Source organism: Rhipicephalus microplus, chromosome 1 (genome assembly GCF_043290135.1).
Source record: "Rhipicephalus microplus isolate Deutch F79 chromosome 1, USDA_Rmic, whole genome shotgun sequence".
Lineage (NCBI taxonomy): Eukaryota > Metazoa > Arthropoda > Arachnida > Ixodida > Ixodidae > Rhipicephalus > Rhipicephalus microplus.
The window spans coordinates 76,302,280-76,327,385 of record NC_134700.1 but is presented as its reverse complement, the minus strand read 5'-3'; the positions used below and the strand labels follow the sequence as shown (position 1 = coordinate 76,327,385).

Below are 25,106 nucleotides of genomic sequence, written 5' to 3'. Positions count from 1 at the left end.
CTCTAACAATGAGCAGTGCTTATCGGATGAGTGCTCCAGTGACAGCATTGTTGAAAACAACACAGTAAACAGGTCTTTTCATGTGTGCATCCACTTGATCGAAAAACTGCTTGTTTCATGCAGGGTTATGCTTTGTGTGGTACCACGGTTTCAGAAAACCGATACGAGAGATTGCACTCTGTTTGTATGTATAGGGGTACTTCTGCTTCACACCTAAAATCAGCTAAAACATTTTGGACGGGCCAGTAGTAAAATAGATTTAGAACCATACAGTGTTAATTGAAGATGAAAGAATGTCCCGGTTGCTGATGTCAGCATAGGTGCTGGATCGACCCACATTGTGTGCTGATTGGATATGCAGGAATTCAGCTTTGGATTCATGTGCAGCACATGGCCTCTCATGTTCTCACTGCCCAGCAGTCGACATTGCCATGCTTTCGTGCTGTATCATCACCTACACTCACACACATCACATCTGCTGTTAGTGTACCTGTCAGCCTTTCCTACAAACGGGCAAGCCACTTTTCGAAAAGGAAGCACATGGTGCATGCCAGGTGAGTAATGTTGTCATTTGACCATTTTTTTTTGTAAACTACTTTGTTGCACTGGTCATCGTGAAAATTCACGCAGAATCTTCTTTGAAGTTATATGTAGGCGTACAGCTTGATAAGTTCCGGCTTTTCTCTAGTCACTTTGTTTGGGTGGCATTGGTGTCTCTCGGCTTTTTAGCAATCATCATCATCTGGAACGACCTTATGAAAGGTCATTTTGTGATTATCCAAATGATAGTCCGACGCAGTGCTGCCAACCTACGGAGCCACGTTTTCCTTCTCTGGAGTTAAATAACTCTCCAGATTTGCCTAGATTTTCATGGACAGTGGTTTTTTGAAAACCAATGTGTTTGTGCTGTGGAAAACGATTTCAAGGTTGACTTTTATGATATAATGGTGCATTTGTTTTAAAATATTCACTAAAATCACCATGCTGGGGGGCAGGGTATGTTGTATTGCAGTATTTTATACAAAATCACCAAGAAAGAAGCATTATACAGGCCGAAAAAGGGATAAATTATCAAAATAATATTTCGGAACACTGCTAGTTGTTCAATGCTAAACACGAAAATCTTACACTACAATACAGGTAACTCTGCACTTGCAATAGCATGCAAGTTACAAAATAGTAATAATAATAATAATAACAACAACAACAACAACAACAACCAGAACGAGCATATAAAGCACAGTACGGGAAATATTCCGGCGAGCAAGCTTAAAAAATTCATCAATTCTGGTATATTGCAGAAAATGCTTGGTGGTGTTCATATAAAACATGAAGTGATGCACACTTACATAACTTATTAACAATGTTCTGAAAAACGTACTCTATAGCTTTGTCTTGATATATAATAGAGGATATTGTGACGGAAAATAGTTTAACCATGAAAGCATATAATATGCCAGTTGGCAGTTCCTCCCTCGCAACCTGCTGAATGGTTAGGAAAAGATATGTTTATTACAAATATTGACTGCCATATATTCGTTTCAAATATGTACTTCCAGTCTTCCACTAGCCAATTTTTTTTTCAGCTTTTTTTCTTTTCAACTTTTTTTAGCTGTGCAAATAGCTGCATATACATGCAGCCTACTGCTCTGGCCGCGCTTTTCACGGAAACCTTGGTGTCCTTGGCGGAACCACGTGGCTTCAGGGGAGCACCTTAGCAAGGTGACAGCGTTCGCGAAGAAGAGAAACCGATAAAAAAACAACAACAAACCAAAGAAATAAATAACTGTGGGTGAAAGGAGAGAAACTGGGAGGTTTGTGTAAAGGAAAACATATACTTGGCGTACTCGAGAGAGGGCACATTTTGTTTGGTTCGAACTGGGATTCAGGCAATTGACGTCGCACACGGCCAGCACAGAATGAACCGCAATGAAGTGGGGGAGAGAAGAGTGCTGATACCATGAAGGAGGGAGCCTGACAACGCTGGGGGGCGGAGATCGGCCCGTGGCCCCTTTGCAATTTCGGAACCGCTACTGGACATGGCACAGCGCTTTTGGGTGAGTGTAGAAGGGATGTAAAAGAGAAAAAATGGAAAAAAAGAACGAAAACAAAGTTGTCGGCGGGAGGTCTCGCGGTCTATCGACTTGCTTCAGGTGGAAGCGAAAAATTTCCCTAGATGTTGACAAATTTTTCTTTTCCCTTAAGTAAAGGCAAAGTTCTCTAGATCTAGGGAAATTTACCCAGTGCTGGCAGGACTGGTTCAGCGTCATATTTCAGCAAAATCTCAATTTTCCTTATGTGTCCAACCTGGCTTGTTGGCTTTACATACAGTCCTAGCAAAGGGTTTTCTTCAACCACAAGAAAAGATTTCAATGAAGCTTTTATTATATTAAGTGTTCGAGCTTGATGAAACCGTAAGGTTATAGTGCTGGTCTGTTTGAGCGTGAAGAAAAATAAGCCAGTGAAGAAGGGAAATACAGACGACATGATTCCCTTCATCACTGGCTTATTCTCGCTCAAACAGAGATGCGCTATAACCTTATGATTTGGTCATGCACTAACTTGCCCAATCCACAGTACTTCTTCGAGCTTGACTTTTTTTTTTTGGATTACCAATACAACTCTTTTGTACGGTTCCAAAACAAAATTAAATATTCACATTCTGCAAGCGCAGTTGTGTTTTTACACTTTAAGGGCGTCAAAGCTCTGAAGGCTAAAGTGCTATAAATTAACACCAAGAAAATTTATTTTGTAGACTTAATTTTTTTATGACAGTGATGAACTTATGTTACAGAGGGAATGACTTTGATAAACAGATGGCGTTTTGAGCTTGTTGGCATAGAAATTTTTGCATGTTTAGTGCCACAGCGCACACTGGCGCAGACTGTCATCCTGTCATCGATGGTGAACTGTTTATCAATGCAAAGAACGACAAAGAGGCTTTGGCTTGGAATACAAAAGGGGCTGGACAATGAAGAAACACTTAGCCTGTCGTTTTGAGTCTTATGAATGCAAGCATCTTCACGCTGATGTTTGCACCTCGAGGGGGCGGCTCTCTCAGCTCTATCAGCGGCTCTCTCAGCGAGGGGGCGGCTCTCTCCTGTGAGTTGCGGGCCCTCGGTCCCATAAATCTGTCAATAGAAATGCACCCGCTACCGACAAAGCGCTGCTACCGCAGTCGTATTCTCCCCCGACCTTGAAAGGAAACAGTGTTGACCATGGAGGTAGGCAAAGAGAGGGAGGCAGAGAAGGCGAGGTTACAACACAGCCTTGCTAAGTGAACCTGCTCATTCTACAGTTCAGCCACATGCAGCGGGGTATAGTCGTTGAACAGAGCGGACACTTTACATTTCTTTGCTACGGTCTCCTGACTTCAGACACAATCGTACTTCCTGGATCTTTGCTTGGATAGGGCGAAAAGAATGACATTGTTCATTCTCAGCAGTCGCGGGAGATTTGGCTGTAGCAGGAACACGTTTCTGATCCCCGGTTCCCTCCCATTGGCCAGCTTAGTTTCATACGCTGAGTTCAGCTGCTCTAGTTACTGGTTGTGCCAGATCTGCTAGAATGCACTTAGCATTTGCTTTGTGTTTCTCCAGAGTGTTTGCAAACAATTCCCTCCTGGTTTGAGCACTCTGTTACCCGCTGCCAGCGAAGCAGTTAGCGGCTTCCAAGTCAGGATGCTGGCTGATGTAAAAGGGAGAGGAAGGGGGTGTCATTGGGCGTTGTAGTGCACATGGGTGAGAGGCCTCAAGTTTGACGGCATCTTCTACTAGGAACATCGGCGGCCGAACGAAGCCGAGGCATAGGTGTTTGCTTACTCTCTTGGTCACTCTTCTTTTACATCATAAACCAGTTGCTTGTAAAACCCTCCCCGCCATAATGTGTGCTTGGCGATGAGAATGAGCAATATAAGCCAATATATGGGAGTGCTGCAGGGCCTCTCAAGGAACTGCTCAGGCTCTTCTGACAGGCGTTTGAAAACTGGGTAAACTATTTTGCACAGCTCTCTATGCGTCACAAACTGGTGGAAAGACCGCAAGTAATTCTCAATCGCCATGTCCATGTCCAACACAAGTTCAAGATGGGCTGCCGTAGTCACTGTGCACGCAAAAAGCGTCATGCGCGCCTTCACTTGCGCTGCCCTCTTCTTGACTTGGAGGACTCCAGCAAAGTCGGTTCCCAATAACTTCAAACGGGCTCCACCTTAATGATTTGGTTAGTGGAAAGGAGCCCTCTTGCTGCATCCATGCTGATCGCACCAAATCCTTTGTACACAACTCGCAACCGCACAGCACTTCTCACCAGCTGGCATTCACCCACAATCCTATACTTCTCACACACACAGTTGAATGATCTTGCTTGTGCATCTGACTGAAAAAGTTGCCGGCGGTCCCATTGCACTGTCAAGTTGCATTTAGCAATGCTGCTTTAGGAGCAGGACGGGGTGTACCTATTTCGTGTTCTGTGATGTTTGATCAGCAGAAGTGCTTGCGTATGATAGGGAAACCTTCCTCATCTGACCAGGACCTGAAGTCCTGCAAGGAGGAGTTTTGGGGTAACGTTTGCCCTCTTGCACAGCGCTGAACTTGGAAAAGAAAATGCTCAGTTTTGCACCCCTTTCAGCACATAGATGTGCGCATGATCAAGCTCTGTTGCTGTCAGTGGTTCTGAGGTCCTTTCCTTTGTTTTAATGTCTCTTACAAATGCGAAAATCCAGCTCATAAACCCACTTTACCTATGCAGCAAAACCATACATTGTAGATTCAGCAGATAGTCCGTGTTGACACTCGTAGCAAACCGCTGAGTCTCTTTTAACCGTTCAATTCCTTCAGCATTCAAGTCAGTAGCTTGTAATTCAGGGTGTCTATCAACAGGGAAAACCTGTAAAAGTCGGGGAATTTGGACCCATCTGGAAAAATACTGGAAAAGTCAGGGAATTTTCGAAAAACCTGGCCAGTCATGTAAACTGACAGCAGTTCTGTGCGGCCGTCACAAAAATAAGCATTACCATTGATCAAAGCTTAATAAGTCACTCTTCCAACTGCAACTACAGTGAGCTGCTAGAAAAGGTGTGAAAAAAAAAGTGCATAATTGTTGCTTCGTAGTGTCAACGCAAACAATACACTGACTCATAGAACACTAAGTTTATTGATGTTTCGGCACCCAATATGGGAATAAGCCTTGTTCACAATAAAAGCCATAAGAAAGGGACAGTGTACTTAAGTACGCCTAAATACGTGACGTAAGCAGCGAGAGTACATTGTCAGAAGCATCCCATTACTCCTATTTGGCGTATGCGCAGCCATCTGTATCTGAATTCCTGGTGCAGGCTAGATGCAAGCTACTTTTAAGTGCGGAGCATTTTATCGTCACACCTACTCTCAAATCTGGTGTCGGCGATGGTGTCTACACCCTTACTGTGCATGCTCGCGCCTCGTGCCAACTGTTGCTACTCCCCCCTCGCAAGGCCGACGCAGGCAGCGTCTGTTTGTAAATAATGGTTGCTCGCGCGGCATAACCGTTTAGTGGCCACACTGGATCGGGCATTCACAATTCAGATAAGGGCATCTTTACTTGGCTTTCGCTTGACTTGACGCTTTAACACTAGTAGATGCGATGGAAGCAACAGTATTTTCAACCAGCAGTGGCGCACAACCCAACATCAGTGTCCCACTACGTGTTCAAGGCAAGATTTCTCCTTCATTCAATAAATACGAACAGTAAAGATAAAATAACAATTAAGCATTCCCAAATCGTACCTAATTACACAGCATTCACGCAATACCCCCACCACTCTGCAACGCATATACTCGAGCCTCGTGTTTTTCATGTTTTCAATATTTGACAGGAAAACATGCTTTGTCGTGAGAAACCCGATTGGCCTCATTGTTGAGTGCTGTTGCATTTTGTACAGCATCTTTATTTACTTCAAGGAAACTCCCCGTTTTCACCAAGCTTCTGGGTCATAAATTGAGACCGGATGTTTTTGGGCACATGGCTCTGATCGAATAGCAAAAATATAAATTTTGATGGATCAGCCGGTGTCACACCTGCCCCGTTAATTAGGGAGGCGATCGCCGGGCTAATTCCAAGAGCCGAAGTATCGGCCCCCCGAACCGCACCACGAAAGCGTGGACAATTTAGAATTGGTCCTTTTTGGCGCGCCAGCGGACGCCGGCTGTGGCCCAAAGAACAAGTCAGAGCCGAGAGTTGATAAACAAAACAAATACTATATTCTCAAAAATGGCAGATCGAAAACAAACACAAGAATGCACACTCCACAATAGTTACATACAATACGTCACCAAACAAACAACGTACTACACAGTACAGTCAACCACACTTGAACCAACGGACACAGACAACAATACGCACTACAATGCAGTCGCATGCATTGAACAACCAAGACACTTAAAGACTAAAGAGATCTAAAACCTATTCAGTCCAAAGTCCTTGGAACAAAAGTCTGAATGATACTCTTCCGAGAATCACTCACTCAAAGTCCAGCGTTGTTGTCGTTCCGCGCCCTCGAAGTTTCTCTTCCAGGAAACCTCGCGTCTTCAATTGGCCACTCTCCAAGCTTCAAACTTCTTCGCCCGAACACGTCGGCTTCACACACGCGGCTGTCGCCACGCGTCTTCGCTCGATAGCGGTAAACACACTCTCTTGCCTGTAGCTCGAGCCTTCACCCCTCAGGTGGAAATCCTCTTCATCTCCGGCTTCGTCCCTACGGACCAAAACCTTCGCCGACTACACGGCGGAATCCCTACGCGCTCTGGCGCTCACTTCCGTCTCCTCCTGCTTTCTCGTCTCGGCTGCTCGATTAAATACCTTCCACGCCACCTTCCAGAAAGTTCTCCTCATTTCGTCGGCGCGATGCGCAACGAAGGCTGGGGAGAGGCGCGAGACGGTTCGACTGCCCTCCGCGTCGGATGACTCATCTCGGCGTGGCCACGCCTCCTTCGTTCTAGAAAAATCGCGGGCTTGCTCGGCCGCCGTTGTGGGGTGAGGAGGTTCGTCGATGAAGCCACGCTTCTGCGGGGAGAGCGCGCGCCCGGGGAGCCTTGGCCGTTTGTTTTCTTTTTCTTTCCCTTTTTTTTTCTTTTGACTTCGCGGCGTTTCTTCCGCGCGTTACCGCAAGAATTTGCGGCGCGCCTATTTTTAGCGCTCGTTCTGTGACACTGCCCCCCACTTTAAGAATATTATCTCATAATATTCAAAACCACACAAACGAGCGCGAACAGTCACCACACACTCTCACAGACTGTAACATAGTCCGTCGCTCATGACACGTCACATTCACAATAGATCACTTAATACAATCGTACATTGTAATTCAATTACACAACACGTGAAAACACAACCACAAGCACATGAGTCCAACACTCCACCACACATTCCCAATATACAAATGTACAAAGTTCTCTCACTACAACAATGGTACAATACTATACATCACATCACAGCACAACACTTCGACACTTGTGACACAGGATACCACAACATTAACACAACATATGGCACTCAGCACTGCCCAACACATTCAGATTCGACCTCAGCACTTATCCTGAGTACTTCGAGCAGCGCTTGCGCCCCTTTTTGCGGTGCTCGCTCGATCTCTTCTTGTGTGTCCACGTTCCTTTTCGGCGAGCCCTTTCCAACGACGATATCTGAGGCGTCGTCTCAGCCATCGTTGTCTCTTCCGACACCGTTAACGCGTCATTACATTCGACGGGTCCTGTCTGTTTATTAACCGCTTGATCGTGCCTCTACATTTTTCCCGGCTGGCCAACTCCGTCTCCTTTACACTGTCGGTCGGTTGAGGTCGTGCCGACGTAAGTCCGGTTGCTCGGCCCATGAACTGATTCGACACGATCGTCTTCTCCTTCGCTGTCTCTTGCGCCGCAGCTTCACCTTGGGCTCTAGTGAGATCCATCACGGGATGCTCCTCCGCTGTATCTCGCGGCCGCTGTGTTGGCGAGGGCTCTATCTTCGGGTCTTCTCCGAAACATTCTGGATCACTTGGTCCTCGCGCCCCGTCGATGTTTCCGATGACAAGGTCATACAGGGGGGTCGTCATGCACAAAGCAGTAACCTTCCCGCTGAAGTACGGGGTTTCAACCTCAATTTCTGCTTCGGGAAGCAACCGAACTGTACGGTCAATTAGGCAAACCGGTTTCGTTCTGCCTGTCAACTCACTTTCCCGTACCAAATTTCTCCGCACGATAACAGTGGAACTGCCGGTATCTCTTAACACCGTAATCTTTTTGCCCGCAACTTTTCCAGGCAGTGTTGGCATTCCTTTCGTAACACCGGTTGGCTGTTTTGACATTACAGCACCCACAATAGGAATTTTCTCCCCATTCTTCAACTCTACGAATCCATCAGTGACGGCATTATTATCAGATTTCGGTGCTGCTTGCACACAGGATACCTGGTGAGTTTGACTCACTCCGTTCCGACATGCATCTGCTTTGTGCCCAGTCTGACCACACTTGAAACATTTTACAACCGTAGGGCTCGTAAAGATCGTTCGACAGTTTTTCGCGCGATGACCCACTCGGTTGCACAGAAAACATCGCGGAATGCTCTCTGGTGCACGCTTCTTTTCTTCGGGAGCCAATTTCTTCGAATCGTCGGGACACTCCTTCTTTACCTTGGCCAAATTAGTTCCACCTTGCGCTTCCAAGAATTGATCAGCCAATTCAAGCATTCCTTCAAGTGACTCAGCCTTCCTCTCTTTCAAGTACAGCGACAGGCTTGGGTGGCAACTAGTAAGAAACTGTTCTCTAATCAGGAGCTCTCTAAGCTCATCGTACCCCTGTGCTGTCCCTGAAAGTTCCATCCATCTGTCGAAATAATGGCAAAGTCGAGCGGCATACTGCGTAGCCGTCTCCCCATCAGCTGGCTTTCCTGTCCGAAATCTGTCCCGGAATCCTTCCACAGTGAATCTAAATCGCTTCAACAAAGCAGCTTTCACCCTTGCGTAGTTGGCTGCATCGTTCGGCGTCAGCCTGCCGTACACACTGAGCGCTTCACCACTCAAGCAAGTACTCAAAGCAGTTGCCCATTGATGTTCCGGCCAATTCTGGCTCTTCGCAATCGTCTCAAATCGGTGAAGGTACGCGTCAAGGTCGTCCTTTCTTTCATGAAACGCTACGAGCAGCTTGCTTGGGTTCAAGCGGAAGCCGTGATCTTCCCGTTCGCTGCTTTCAACTCTAGCTTGGACGGGAGTTTCGCTTCGCTGTTGCAAACGGAGCCGCTCGAGTTCCATCTCGTGCTGACGCTGCCGTTCCCTTTCCTCTCTTTCTTCTTTCGCCCTCTCAGCTGCCAGTCTTTCTTTCTCCAGCTCCAGCTTCAATTGCAGCTCTCTTTCTTCTTTCAGCTGTCGCTCCCTTGCCTCTCTTTCTTCTCTCGCCCTTTCAGCTGCCAACTTTTCTCTCTCCAATTCCAACTTCAATTGTTGCTCTCTTTCTTCCTTCTCCCTCGCAGCTGCCAACCTCTCTCTCTCCAACTCAGCTGCTTTTTCTTCCTTGGCTCTCTCAGCTGCCAACCTCTCTCTCTCCAACTCAGCTGCTTTTTCTTCCTTGACCCTCTCAGCTGCCAACCTCTCTCGTTCTAACTCAGCTTCTTTTTCCGCTTTGGTTCTTTCGACCGCCAGCCTTTCTTTTTCCAGCTCAGCTGCCTTTTCTTCTTTGGCCCTCTCTTTTTCTTCTTTTTCCTTCTGGGTGACCCACTTCCGTAGTTCGGCGCCAGAAAGACCCATCTTCTCGCCAAGAGCAACTAACTTTTCGAGATCCATTGTGTCTCGCAAATAAAACCTTGCCGCGTGCAAAAAGTATCTGCCTAGATCCGTCTATCGGAACACTCCCCTGCACTCGTTAACGAGAACACTGAACAACACACAAAATTGTTCCGATAGCACTATCGACAACTCGAGGCTCTTTCTCCTTACTTTGGACACACTGTGCACCAAAAAGGTCCTGTTTCGCGGACGCCAGATTAATTGTCACACCTGTCCCGTTAATTAGGGAGGCGATCGCCGGGCTAATTCCAAGAGCCGAAGTATCGGCCCCCCGAACCGCACCACGAAAGCGTGGACAATTTAGAATTGGTCCTTATTGGCGCGCCAGCGGACGCCGGCTGTGGCCCAAAGAACAAGTCAGAGCCGAGAGTTGATAAACAAAACAAATACTATATTCTCAAAAATGGCAGATCGAAAACAAACACAAGAATGCACACTCCACAATAGTTACATACAATACGTCACCAAACAAACAACGTACTACACAGTACAGTCAACCACACTTGAACCAACGGACACAGACAACAATACGCACTACAATGCAGTCGCATGCATTGAACAACCAAGACACTTAAAGACTAAAGAGATCTAAAACCTATTCAGTCCAAAGTCCTTGGAACAAAAGTCTGAATGATACTCTTCCGAGAATCACTCACTCAAAGTCCAGCGTTGTTGTCGTTCCGCGCCCTCGAAGTTTCTCTTCCAGGAAACCTCGCGTCTTCAATTGACCACTCTCCAAGCTTCAAACTTCTTCGCCCGAACACGTCGGCTTCACACACGCAGCTGTCGCCACGCGTCTTCGCTCGATAGCGGTAAACACACTCTCTTGCCTGTAGCTCGAGCATTCACCCCTCAGGTGGAAATCCTCTTCATCTCCGGCTTCGTCCCTACGGACCAAAACCTTCGCCGACCACATGGCGGAATCCCTACGCGCTCTGGCGCTCACTTCCGTCTCCTCCTGCTTTCTCGTCTCGGCTGCTCGATTAAATACCTTCCGCGCCACCTTCCAGAAAGTTCTCCTCATTTCGTCGGCGCGATGCGCAACGAAGGCTAGGGAGAGGCGCGAGACGGTTCGACTGCCCTCCGCGTCGGATGACTCATCTCGGCGTGGCCACGCCTCCTTCGTTCTAGAAAAATCGCGGGCTTGCTCGGCCGCCGTTGTGGGGTGAGGAGGTTCGTCGATGAAGCCACGCTTCTGCGGGGAGAGCGCGCGCCCGGGGAGCCTTGGCCGTTTGTTTTCTTTTTCTTTCCCTTTTTTTTTTCTTTTGACTTCGCGGCGTTTCTTCCGCGCGGAACCGCAAGAATTTGCGGCGCGCCTATTTTTAGCGCTCGTTCTGTGACAGCCGGGTGAGGCACCCATATTTTTGTCTCTCCCCTACTCAGGATATCCGCTGCAATTGCATTGATCTTGTGATTGTCAGTTACCACTCGGACGATGTCATAACCAAACAACGCTTGCTGTTTTAATGACGACATGGTGAGTGAGCCCGGCAAGTTGTTTTTCGGTGCAATCTTTGGTGAAGAAGCAGCGAACAGATATTTTATATCTGGAGATCAGGCCACAAAAGAGAAAACACAGCATTGACTTCATAGATTTTCACCATCAGATGCAGGAGCGAGGTGCTTAAGCTCAGGACCTACGTCTGTGTCGCCAAGAAATGCGTCCCTTTGCTTGTTGTAGAGAAGTTTCTGCTTAGTTTTCATTTCGTCAACAACCAGGCTGCACATTTTGGGTTATGAGGTGTCCAGAATCTGGAGCTCTGCTTTCGAGCATGAGCGCACTGACTGAAGCAGACTTCACCAGATGTATTTCCAAAGAGGCATCATGTGTCGGTTAGCGGGACTGCAGTGACGAATGTAGAGGTTGCATTTATTACGCGGGAGAAAAGGAATTCAGATTTTACCGACTGAAGTTGGGAGTGTGTTTATTATGCAAGTGCGTTCATTACACGAGTAAATAGGTATCTCTCAACAAATGCAAAAAGCGCTTCTTTTTGTCATCGCCATCCATGGACGCTTCTCTCGATGACTCCGCACTGTCTCCGGCCATACTGTTGCCAACTTCCTAACAGCTGTGATGATATTTCTCTTGAATGCAGCCGAGTACGGTTTTCGATGTCCTGGCATGTTGCACTTTCACGAACGAAGTGAGGTTCACATGTGCGCACGTCTGCTGTCAAGGTACACGCTAAAAAAACTTAACAATAAAGACAAGAAATGCTGCTATTGCTCGCTTTTTTCACGCGAAGGCGCGAAGGTAACGAAGCCAAGGTGTAGCCACTCGTACACAAAAGGAAGCCGTAACCATGCGGCAGTTATGAAACCGAAACTTTAAGTTTGGTTTTTCGAGCAAGTTTTCCTTCCGATCCACACATAGTCCAAAGGGGTAATTTGGAACGCTAATATAAAGAAAAAGACCTTGTATTTACGGTACTTAAAGTACTCGGTAAGGACCGCCAAGCATTGCTTGGAGGACCCGAAGGGGGACTAGCCGGGTGGCACGGGGTCTCCCCTACGCCTTCTCTGAATCAAAATAAAGTTGTCATCGTCATCATCACCATGCTGAATGCAGTGGTTGACTGCCTCAAATACCATGTTCTCAAGCCTGTTCACAACACTTGCCCCCGTATTCACAAACGCTCCTTCACTCAAGAGCTCTCCTCGACTTGAAAAAGCCGATGGGAGTGCCGTCTCTTGGCAGACCAAGTCACTGCATATCAGCATTATTCTGCAGCAATTCTTAAGAAGCGCAGCGTCAATTTCAGCGAGCAGCGGCGCAGTGCTCAACTCAGTCAAGTGAAGGATGGAATTCGAGTCGAGGAGCGTTTCTGAATACGAGGTTTAGCATTTCAATATCACCACCACTGCACTGGACAACAGCTGCTAAAGCGGGCGCACAGGTGGGTTCGTTATCATCACTGTAGTTGCCCTCATCGTCGACTAGCCCATTCTCAACGATTTATTCATGCCAATCAGCATACAATGTTTGGACACCTGCCTCAACATTTGAGTACTCCGGAAAGCCTAGTCCGTGTGGGGTAACACGCACGCCCAGCCTCCCTTTCCTTTTTTTATGGCAGTGCGATAGCTTAGTTGCGAAAATACCGGCAGCACGGCCGGCGCTCGCAATTCGCCCCTTTCTCGGCGCGCGGAATGGGTTCCCCCTCTCAGCGAGAAAAGGTATTATTCTCGTCAGCGATAGGGAAACTGGGTCAGTGGACAAAACTGGCGTGCGGACGGCTGCACGCCCTCTCTGACACCGGCCAGGAACCAAGGAGGTTGGACCCGCAACCCCCCTGCGAGCCGAGAACGTCAACGACCAAGCAGTAAGCGTCTACCCTTGTTTTCTGTACTATCTTCTCGCGACTTTTGCGCGCTATTGCTAACGCTTAGCAATGAAGTGTTGTTGTTGACCTAGCCTGTTGCCTTATTCGCCTGAACCCGTGTAGCTGCAATGAGACGAGCTACGGATAGGGGACGTTAATCGTGCACGGTACGACTGTGTGCGGCTGAAACATTAGCTAGGCTTCTGCGTCAGTCGTACATAGGACGGACCCCCTACATCCGTCACCGCCGTCTTTGCCGAAGTCTTTGAGCCGGGCACACATCGAGTCTCCCTCGTTGTCTAGGCAGTTGGAGCTGGACACGTCATCTCGGAACTTCACCGCCTTCTTTGTGAAAACCAGCATGTTCAAAACAGTACTTTATGACACTCGGTTCCAACTCCTTCCAGGCAAAGGCATGTAAACATATTGCACCTAGGAGGTTGAACTACTTTTTTCCACAGTCCTAACAGGGCAAAACCCACTTGAACTTGTGGTCTCGGTAAATCTTCCTCAGTTGAAGCATCACTTTTTGGTTCATCAGCTGCAATTTGGCCGCTGTATTTACAGGGAGGAAAACGATCTTAACAGCTTTCAGGTTTCCTATTTCACCGTGGGCCAGGAAGTTGGTTACAAAGAGCATTTACCGCCCTTTGGCAGCCAACTTAGTTGAGAAACAACACGTACTTCCCAAATATCCGCCGTCATTCACGCCTTCTTGTAATGCTGGTATGTGAGGATATCTTTTGTGGGAAGGCGTGCCTTCTTAAAGTGCCTAAGCTTACCTGCCTGGCATATGACGAGCAGTGGAAACTTGTTGTTATCCCGGCATGCTTGCGCTGAACAATATAGAGATCCTTTCTTTAGGCTGCTTTCTTGCCCGAGACAGCGGTGCCTTTTGCAGTAAATGGTCTCTAAGGAAGCATCTTATAAAATAAGGCCGCTTTGTCAAAGTTGTAGAGATCGTCTTCTGCAAACTCCTGAGTCAGCAGTGCTAAAGTATGTTTCTGGTATTCGTTCACGACGCTTGAGTCTGTGTTGCCGCTTTCCCCACACATTGCCTAGTAAGGTTGTTTTACTTTTTAAATCGAGAGAACCAGCCATTACTGCGAATGCAGCCTTTGTGGCCAATGCGCAGTGCCAGCTAAACAGCCTTCTCTTGAAGAATGGTGCCGTTTCACAGGTAGATGAGCGGCTTTCGTATGCTGGAGCCACTTCATTAAAATGGCGGCAATGCCCGGTTACTTTGGAAAATGAATCCCGGAGGCCCGAAAATTGCCACCCTGTCATGCACATGAAGTAACGTAGCAAAAGGGAAGAGGAAAAATGGTAATTGCAGGAATTCTTCGTTAACTCAAAGTTGTAAAAACCAGAGAACATTTCGAGAGAAGCAAATTTTCGAGATAACCGAAGTTGCGCAAATCGTCGAGAAAAATAAAGCACTTTTTAGCAAAATCACTACTACTTACCGGCTCTTCAGCCACAGTTTCTAATGTTTCTTCTCGTGCAAGTTTAAAACAGAAAAAAAAATATCACACAAGAGACGTTAACTAGCTGGATTTTGCAGCACTGCCATTTTATTTCGTGGAAAAACTCCTTAATGCTCGTCAGCTTTGCGATTGTGCTCGGGCCTAGGAAGGCGTCCTCCAGCTGCTTCATGCATCGCATCAGATGATCTTCCCCACCGCTGCACTCCACCTTATTTCGAAGCAAACACAACAAATTTCTTGTTTCTGCAGATGTCGGCACCTTTCGGTGGTTTGTCATCGGCGTCCTATCCGCCACCCCCTACATTAGTGGCCGTTTGAATGATTTCGGCATCCATTATTTCTCCTTTCACCGGCACATCCTGCTCACACAGCGTGTACTCAAGAAAAGTCATGTCACTTTCCATGGCATCGTTACTAGCAAGCTTGATGACCTCCTCACAAAGTTCCTCACAGTCTGTGAAGTCATCTGTCGCCACTTCTTGCAAACTGTCGGCACGTGAAAACCCAGCGTGCACAAAACAGTTGGCGATAGCCATTGCGCGAACTTGCTGCTAAGCGCTGCTGAGAAGATGCACTGTCCCCAGCAGGTTGATTTCGTAACCTTTGTCATTTTCATAAGACAACAAAATTCTATGGGACAGGCTCTTTTGGTAGATTTTTCAGGCAACTTCAATGACACCTTGGCTCATCCGCTGCAGTACTGACGGCAGAAACTCGACTGTCACTGCCTCCAAGTTGTCTATTTTGCCGTGGCCTGGGCGATTGTCAACAATGAACAGGACTTTTTTGTTTTTCGTGGCCATCTTGTTATCAATAGCGCCAATGTACTCTTTGAAAAGAGTTGCAGTCATTCACGTAGCTCTATAGGCGCGATAGATAATTCCATGTGGCAGTCGAGCGTTTCTGAAGCATCTGGGTTTCAAAGCTTTGCCAAATATTAGCAACGGCAGCTTTTCTTTGTCTGTGGCATTTGCCCCAAAAAGGACCGTCATCCTGTTCTTCCGTTGTTTCCCTCCCGACGACGCTCCACCCTTCGGTGGGAAGGTGCGGCTCGGCATTGTTTTATAGAAGAGCGCTTCCTCGCTCAGGTTGAAGATGTCTTTGTCGGCGTAACTCTTTTGCAACTCGGCGAGCCGGCTACTGTGTAAGTTGTCTGCAGTGGCTGCATCGACAGTGCCGCTCTCCCCATGCACCGACTTCGACACCACATTATTCTTTTTTTTTGAAGCGGTCAAACCAGCCGCTGCTGCAGTTGAAATCTGTATGCCCCATTTGCTAGGCCAGAGCGTCTGCCTTCTCCATCATCAATGTTGTGCTGACGGGAAGGTTGGCTGCTCTGGCATTTCGTAGCCACACCATCAACGCCGCTTCGAACCTCCGGGAAATTCGACCCTCGAACCCGCTTCCGCTGGCTGGAGAAGCTGTGCTTATATCCATCGAGCTCATTCTGCTTGTTCTTCAGCATCATCAAAAGCTTAGACAAAGAGGTGCTAAACTCCTGCGCCATGGTCGATTTCGTTCGGTTCTTTTCTCTACTACCTTAATTAGGGCAACCTTCCTTTCTAGTGTTAGAGACTTTTACTACTATGGTGACTCCATGCTTGCTGCACTCACGCTAAGTCGCCCCTCCTCAAAGCCAGCGTTAAGTGCAAACACTGCGCGTTGCGCAGATTAGACTGAACGGAAATCACATCTTCGAAAAAACAACGATTTATGCCAAACAAATGTGAAAAACGACGCGACTATGCCAATGGAGTGACAAGCCCGTAGAGCCAATGGGGACGAAAATCGGACTAAGACCCCCAGATAAAAAAGTTTTCAAGGTAGCGACACCCTCCCTTTTCCTCCTCGCTTATTTGCCTGAAGCGCCCCCAAGAAGGGTCAAAGCGTGCATAAAAAAGCGAACGTTTGTGTTCAGTTACTACGGCGTATAGAAACAATTATACCAAATGAGAAGTAAATGAGACCTAGGATAAAAGGTTACTTAGTTGAAAATAAGCGGTACAACATAAGAAGAAGCGTGATGTGTGTTACCCAACTGGCAACGTTGTGCAAGTTCTATATTTCACACCATTAGCCATGGCGTCTCGCATCGTACGCCGTAGTTTGTCCAGTTCTCCGAATGTGTTTTGCTTGTGCATGTGATGTGGCACAGTTAACGTTCTTCTTGCTGGATCCTGTGACCCTGACTTACCACGGGGCAGCACTTTGTTGTGACGTTGTGACGAGTGATCATAGCCGCTTGTGAGCACACAAGGAAAAACCGCGGCCAGTCTGGAACGGACGCTTGACTAGCAGCACTGCGATTACAGCTTTTTCTGAAAAAATACGTCCACTTTCGCAATCAGGATGCCAGGTAATCGTGGTGCATGTTATATTAGCTGGGTGACTATGAAAGAGACTGCGGCACCGCAATGCGTGTGCACGCAACTTAACGACAAGTTAGGGTTCTACGAGTGGGGTGTCCCGGCACTACAGCGTGCGCGTACAGAGACGTTTGTGAGTGACGCCAACAGACACGCACGTTGTACCCTTTGTGACTCATCGCCGCATTCACTGTCCCGAAGTGATGAACTTTGCGACGATGTCGTCGCCCCACCATCAGCGGCAAGTAGCAGAAATGTGCTGGAATACTGAATGATGTGGGCATTAGAAAAGCGTGATAGTGAGCGCGGCCTTTCCAGCAAACTCGCTGTAGCACTGGTCTTCCCACATGTTAACCAAATGCTGGCGCACCACTAGCGCTTCTCTGTTGTGCACGGGATTGTGCCGTTTGTAACCATCATCGTGAACTCATTCGACAGAATGGCTAGAGTGGCTACATTCCCGCACACCCGAATACTTTACAGAGTGCACCCGAGCCAGTACGGGCTGTAATTTCAGTCAGAAGCACCGACCAGCACTTCGCCCTCACCTCACCTCCAGCATGCACCTCCACCCTATGCCACCCCTTAGAAAGCGATAGAAGGATCTTGCCAAGGTTCCTTGTTTTAACTAGGGACCTTAGATCTTGCTGCCCAGCCCTGCTCGCAGTGGAACAATAATATTTAGCATTCCAGTCTAGTTTCTTGAGCACTTATTACCATTTAGTGATCATAATCTTAGAGACAGCCCCATAGCTAAACCTTTTTCCACAAAGGCATATGTCCACTTTTTTGGTTAATACTTTAAGCAGCTGTGCAGTGTTCAGCTGTTTCCCGTGATATTCAAAGTACAATGTAGCTGTGGTAACATGTGGGGCTAATTTCAAAGCAAACCAAAAGCTTGACAAGTAGTTGAGCAGCCCCCGAAGAACAATGAAGTAAAAAATGTTACTGTAACATTAACAGACAGCTAGAGATGACAGACGAAGTGTCGAATGCTGCTATTCTGGTGGAAATTGTGAAAAAAAAAGCTGCAGATGGGTACGGCTAAGGCGCCCAGATAAAACAAAGTTGCTTAAATAGGAACCTTAGGCGACACATGTAACTGGTAGGGATGATAACTGATACACATACACAAATGAAGAATGAGCGGTTATGAAATTAATTAACGTGGAAGTGCACGCTCAATTGAGGGGACGCAAGAAGCGTCAACACAAGAACGCTGGAAGGGGCGTTCGTTCTGCAAAGGCCAAAAATAGGGGGCTGATGCATCAATAGATGCACTGAGCTACGTACAACGGCACTATTTCAACATCCTATGTAAATCAGGACACTGGAATGTTAAAAGGAACAAGGAGGCACAATGTTGACTACAAATATTTATTCTTGTTACTTCGTTACAATCTCCGGCAACATTTTCATAGCAGGCACCTATGAATAAACAAGCATGTCCTGGGCTGTTGCCAAGACACGCAAACCACACCAAGACACTTCATTTGTCAGTAAACAATAAAACAATGAAGAAAATTGCAGCATGTGACATTCAATGCAGAACATTGCTTGATCATTGCCTGAACAACAGGTACCAGAGGAAAACTCACCGTTACATTTTTTTCAACATGAACATGTGTGCTTTGAAACATACAATGAATGGCCTAGCAACACACTGTACTGACAATTTACACAGACACGAATGCCTTAATGGCATGAACAAAGGTGAACATGCAAACAGATTTCTACTGCTGCTTGTTGTCATATACATGAGGTGTATTACATCAAGATTCACTGAGTAACTTTCGGATCAATAATATGTGTTTTCAAATATACAGGTGATGACACAGTAGAGCATTGCACTAACCATTTCCGCAGACTTCCATACAAATGTCTGCATGGGATTATGAAAGTTAAACAATGCACACTACATCCACAGAGGTGTTACAATACAGTTTGTGATGTCACATGACGTACTAGTGAAAGGCGCATTCAATAATGCTTGCAAAAATGACCTGTGTGATTTGAGATGTCTAGTAAAACACTGGAGTAACAATTTCCACAAACTTATACACGAATGTCTGCATGGCAGGAACACTTCAACGGTGTATGTAAACTGCAGATAAGTTGTTGCCACGTTGTGCGTATGCCTAGAGGACAGTATGGTCAAGTGTCGTTTGGAAAAAAACTGATATTTCCAAAGTGACAGGAAGTTGCATTGTAAAAGTTAGCTACCGTTTCCACTAGCTATACAAGTGCCCTGTGGCATAAACGTAGCAGTACAGTTTATATATCCACACATTACCACAAAACCTTGGTCGTACGTTACATAACAGATAAGAGACAGGCATGTTCATCATTGCTTGGAGGAGTAACTAGACTCTTTGAACAAGTATTCAATGGACACTTTGTACTTACAATTTGCACAAGTGATGGTAATTCCTTCATGGCGTAAATGAAATGAAACATTACCTTGTGTAAAGAGATGTTCCTAAGGTGCCTCTCGTTCATTTGTCGTTCGAGCTTATAAGAAGCTAAATTGGGCATTGTGTGTATATGAGTGTTTTGAAGAGGATGCAATGAGTACATGAAAACATTGCACGAAAAATTTTCATATTGTACATGACTGCATCCATGGCAGAAGATGGAAAGGTACAGGTTATTTCTATCGCGCTCATCTATGTGACTTGCTGTCATGTTACATTGTAAACTACAGAAGGATACCTTAAGAGTTGTCCCGTGCCGGAAGCATGTTCTAAAAGGATGAAAAATACAGCAATCACATACCAAAACAGGTTGTGCTTTGGTCCTTATACTTGCGCTTACTTGAATGGCATGGTACACGTGGGGTAGTGGTGTGAACCTAGGCAGCACAAAATTTTTTAAGGAATGTAAATTTAGTCAGGATGTTGTCAACAAGTTGACAATGGCAGCATTAAGGAACTCGGACAGTATGGCTCTTGGTACTTCAGTTTCTCAAGCACGTACGACGTGCAAGATGGAAAGATTTTGACAAGGCTATTGAAGGTGCGCAGGCAGCTAGATAGAATAAAAATGCGTTCTCCAAGGAGCTCTCCTGGCACGCACGCCACATTGGCTGCAAGGGCGCTTTCTACACTGCTTTTTTTTAAGGAAGGTTGGCCACAGCAGCTCTCATTCCTACACTTTTACTTCCACATTTATTGTCGATTTGCACGCTTCAAGCCAATGTCTCTTTCCTTACTTGTATGTGCATCCTTGCGGAGAAGAACACGGAAAGAATAGCCTCCAATACATTATGACAGTGTGGAAACAAGGTATTACACGATATCGCACTTTTAACAGCAATTTTGGTGGCTGATACAGGAACATGGTTATGGATATGCTGCTCTTTATTTATTTGAAAGTGAGACTCCGCTACATTTAGAACTTCTACAACTGCTTCAGAAGCTACACACAACGCTAACTTTTCTTTGTACGATTTCAGCTGTGTGAGTCGCGGAACGTCTTTGTTCCCTGTCATGGCACTTACACAAGCATCACAGTTTTTTACTAACTTCTTAGCACTGTGAACAACATACCCTGCGAAGTACAAAAATGACTCGTGCTCTAAGATATTCATGTCATGAATGTCAGCAGGAATTAAAACTGTTTCTCTGGTGCTGTCTTCATTGTCTGAGCTCAAACCAGCAAGTAAAAAGCCACCGTCCTTAGTGTAGATGCCATCGGCACTAGTGTGTAGAAATTGTGCTAACGTTGCGGAACGCAGCGCGCACTTAAATTCATATAACCTGGAAATCCGATGCCTAGCTCTAAGAGTAGCGAAGAAATTTTCCAGCGCATCTTGACAAAATCTGCTAAGGAACAGAAAGCGGAATTTGCAAAATGATAGGAAATACTCCTGCAGCTCAAGTACAGAGAGCGTACTGAGAATAGCCCCCCCTGTCTGCACAGGCTTACATGGGGCATTTTTGACGGTGCCGATAGAGCGCCCTTCAAAAAGTACAACAAAATTCTTGAGAAAGCCAATACTTGCCTGCCTCTCTGTCTCAATAACTTTACTCAAGGCAAGTTTGGTTGTTCGTGATATCATGATGCGGAACCACTTGGCCACAGTTTCAATAAACCAAGCAGTGGCAAGCGCAGACTTCTCTAGCAAGCCCGTCTCAACAAGGATGCGCAGTGCAGCCCCAGTATCCACATTGAAAAGACTGTAAGCAGGGCCCACCTTCATTTTTTCGTAATGACCAGGGTCAACACAAGTTTGTTTTAGGTGCGGAGCCAATTTGAAGTCTCCTTTACTGTCAATTTCAATGAGTTTTTTTATTGGTTCAATCAGAACCGCATTTGTGGAGAGACCAGCTTTTACAACAATGTCATCAGGAAGATACAAAGTTTGGCCCCTGGTGAGGTGATTGCGCAGATTTTTCAACAGGTGAGGGGCATCTGCTATAAACCATAGCTTCCGATTCGAATCGCAGGGGTGTGTAGCACTGCAATTTGGCCGACTGTGCTTGCCGACTCTGACAAGAAATAACCTTCATAGAGCCTGATTGCCACCACCCATATCTGAAACAACAGCATCTATTTTAAGACCAATGTCTTCACATGCTCTTATCATTTTCAAGAGTTCTTGCTTGACAGTGAGTGCATGAAAACAATTTCCAGTCAAATGGTACCCAATGACCTGCTTTCATCTGGTAGTAACACCACCCAGCATAAATACGAGGCCATGGGTAGCCAAGGTGTCTGCAGGAAGGCTGCCATCTGCCAAGGGAATCGTAGGTCTGCCCAGTACTGCGTCAGCCGAAGGATCATATATGAGGCCTGGGGTGATCTGCATCTCATCCATTATGAGGCACGCATGGCGCTCGTACTCTGTCATGCAGTTGACCTGCGCATGATTGGAAGATACGAATAACTAACATGAAAGGTTAGGCAGGAAATAAAAGAAGTGTTAGTGTTTAAGTACATTACGTCGCACAAGTAGGCTGAAATAAGGTGGCATAACGTAAACAGGCCCCACAGTCAAAGGTAATCATTCCGTTAACGTTAAGGTCACCTCCATAGAAGCACTTCCCAACCAAGCATCCATTTGAATGAGGTCGACCAATGTAATGAAATAACTGTTTATCATGACACAAACACACGAGCCGTCGAAAGATACCACTGAGAGCTTGCAATGCGCAAAAGCGTCGTCAGGAATATGCATATTCAGTCAATCAGTGATGATTCGTGGTTTTGGCGCAGCGCACCGATTCGGTACGCTTGCCACAATCAGAACGTACAATGAACACTTTCGTTATTTTATATTACAACACACTTTATCTGTCCAATATCTCGCGCTACCTTACACTATAAACTATAAGCTTTCTATCACAAAACTCTCTTGCATCCTGTCATGATCAGGCAACTATCAAATGGATGTTTGATGGCTTAGATTGTATTGTAGTGTCGTGCAAGGCCTAGGTTGTTATTAGATGGGTTACAGCTAAAATGACAACTCCATGCTATCTAACTTCCATTCAGGCAACCATGAAGTGCTAACCATTTTTCGGGAACACCGTGATTGTATTATGAGGCATGCCAGCATAAGTACAGAAAATACTAACAAAAATTTAAAATATCGGAACTTCCATAGTGTTGCAAAATGGACAAATTCGTTACGATTACCTTAACAGCGAGAGAGTCCATAATGTCCACCAGCAGCCCTGGACGAAACTTGCAGTGCTCGATGTGACGTTGAAGTGTACGCTGTGAAGGCAATGGCTGGCCGAGCTCGTTGACCATATCATAGCCCCTCGAGCCGCAGGATAGGCGAATCTTCAGTGCTTTGGTCAATGTTTCCTTGGACCACACTGTGCCTCTTGGTGAACGATGCAAGCTGGTGAACTGGTCTTCATTCATGTACGAAGACTGGTGCAGCATAAGTTTCTTGTGCTCCCGCTCTTTCACCCTCGCCTTAGCCTTCGCAATAGTCAGCTGTCGTTCCAGAGCGTTTATTCTGGCCAACAGAGCTGCATGTGAGGCTGTACCTGCAAGTAAAGAATGTATACTTAAATAAAAGCAATGACATCTGGGTTATTCTACGTGAAACGTCCAAGTCATTTCAGCTACCATCCCAAATATATTTAAAAAATAGTACAGATCTGTTGAACTGAAAACAGTCTGCTGCTAGATTCTCTTGGAGAAAATCTCTTTTTTTTATCGCGTGGGAATCCTTCCGAATTTTGGAGAGTATCGTCGGAGTGTTGTTTACGAAAATAATTTATGGCGAGAGTATTGCATCTCGTTGCAATACCAAATCTAGTCTACATATTAAGGAAAGGCGTTTGTGTAAAGCAGGGGTCTTAAACTCACCTCAGCCAGCGAGTTGAAAACACTACATTGAGTACTGCAAGGGCAGGCGCAGTGTGAACTAGTGGGCGGGGGGATCGGTGGGTGCGTTTGAACAATATGACAGCTATAGTTGCCTTGTGAAAGAGTGGTTTCCCCACATCACATATGTGTCTAATTTACGAAGGATATTTAGAGTCAGGGTTCGAGAAATAACGATACCTATCTTCAGAATGACTGAAATCGACGCCGATTCTTGAGTGGAGAGTTTTCGTTTCACGACCATGTTTCAACGTGTGATGGCCTAATGGACTGCGTCACGAAAAGAATGCTTGAGGCCGGCCATGTCTGTGTAGCTCATGAACACACTTATTAAGAAAATGAAAAAAAAAAAAAAAGAAATACGGGACAAAGACAGTCCTCTGCAGGCTGCAGTCAGCATGTTTCAGACCCCTGGGGCAAGTTTGCAGCTTAACAATACATATTATTGCTTTTTTAACACGAAAGAGTTATATACCGGGGTCCACCAAGCCAAGTTCAAGCAAAAGTTCAACATCGCTGCAGCGAAATTCAAGCACCCTTAGAGCAAATGCTGTGTCTTTATACAGCAATAAATAAGCATGGCGCCGATCAGCTTAGCTGTGTATCGAACATTGCGTAGATTAGTGCAAGCTTCGAGCCATTTTTTTAAAAAAGCTCTTCCATTCAGTTCCACGCCGTCATGGAATTCGTGAAGCGTGTATACATCTGTAGCTTCATATGGACAGTGATAGCTAAAAACAATCACGGGAATGAATAAATTTTATTTTCGCAACAAAACGTAAACAAGTTCCCTGCGCATAAACTGCAGCGTTACGAGTTTCAAGTAATTGGAAGCTTCAAAATACCTGACACTTCACCTAAGCACATGCAGTGTGAATGCGCTTTCTTAAATAGCACTGCAAGTGCATCACATGGTATCATAAATGCGAGTAAGTTGCATAACTTAGGTCTGCTTCAAAAGACAACGGTGCGTCAGCTTAGCTGTACAGTGAAATTACAATAAAGTACTAGCAGCCGATACAGTTTAAGCAGGTCTACCTTTTTCAGTATTCTTCGTTTACAACCATTATGTGTGTAGCAACGAACTTCAAGTGGCCCAGCTGTGCATGCGCACAATCGCTGCAGTCTTTTTTCTTTTTCGTTGTGCAACTACACAAGCCAATTTCATGGTCATGAGGAGATACTTCCACTAAGATGATGCATTTACGAACATACAAAATAAAGTTGTAATAAAAAAACTTAAAACCATGTAGTGCGAGTACACAACTCTTTTTTTATGCAGCAAATTCAGTTGGTTTCTATTGCCCCTTAGTAAAATTGTGCAATAGTGGGACTAAACTTCAAAAATTGTTTTCTCCACTAAAAGAACAATTACTTCGATTAAACTTGTTGTAATTTTCATTCGTATGCGCTTTTCCGGTGATTGTTTCTTGGACCACCTTATAGGGTGCTACAGGTGTCTCATCTTGGGCTGAAGTGGCGTTTTTGCCAACTTTAGGATTTTATTTTAGAGCGTAGATGCCACGCACAGGGACAACAAAAATATGAGGAAACATTAGGTCTTATGAAGAGTTTGAATAAGTAATTTATACATATTACTGGCAATCGTTTTTTGCAGAAAAGTTTCCAAAAACGCTACAATTTACTCAACTTTGCCTACGCGCCAGAAAATGATTAATTTAAAGCTACCATAAGAAACTGTCGTATATTGAAAGCACTATGCTCAAAAAACGCATAAAAGCAAGTGTTGAAAGAATGCTCGACATGGTCGACT

At 45.8% G+C, this 25,106-nt stretch overlaps 1 protein-coding gene across 3 annotated transcripts in view; it reads left to right on the top strand.

The window, feature by feature from the left end:
- LOC119178684 (uncharacterized) overlaps positions 1–25,106 on the top strand; it is a 176,825-nt gene that overhangs the window by 4,500 nt on the left and 147,219 nt on the right. For all 3 annotated transcript variants that reach the window (XM_075881484.1, XM_075881446.1, XM_075881389.1), the window contains one exon: positions 362–554. In XM_075881484.1, coding sequence (XP_075737599.1) covers positions 380–554 — 175 coding nt within the window. In that variant the 5' untranslated portion in view covers positions 362–379. The remainder of the gene's footprint in view (positions 1–361; positions 555–25,106) is intronic.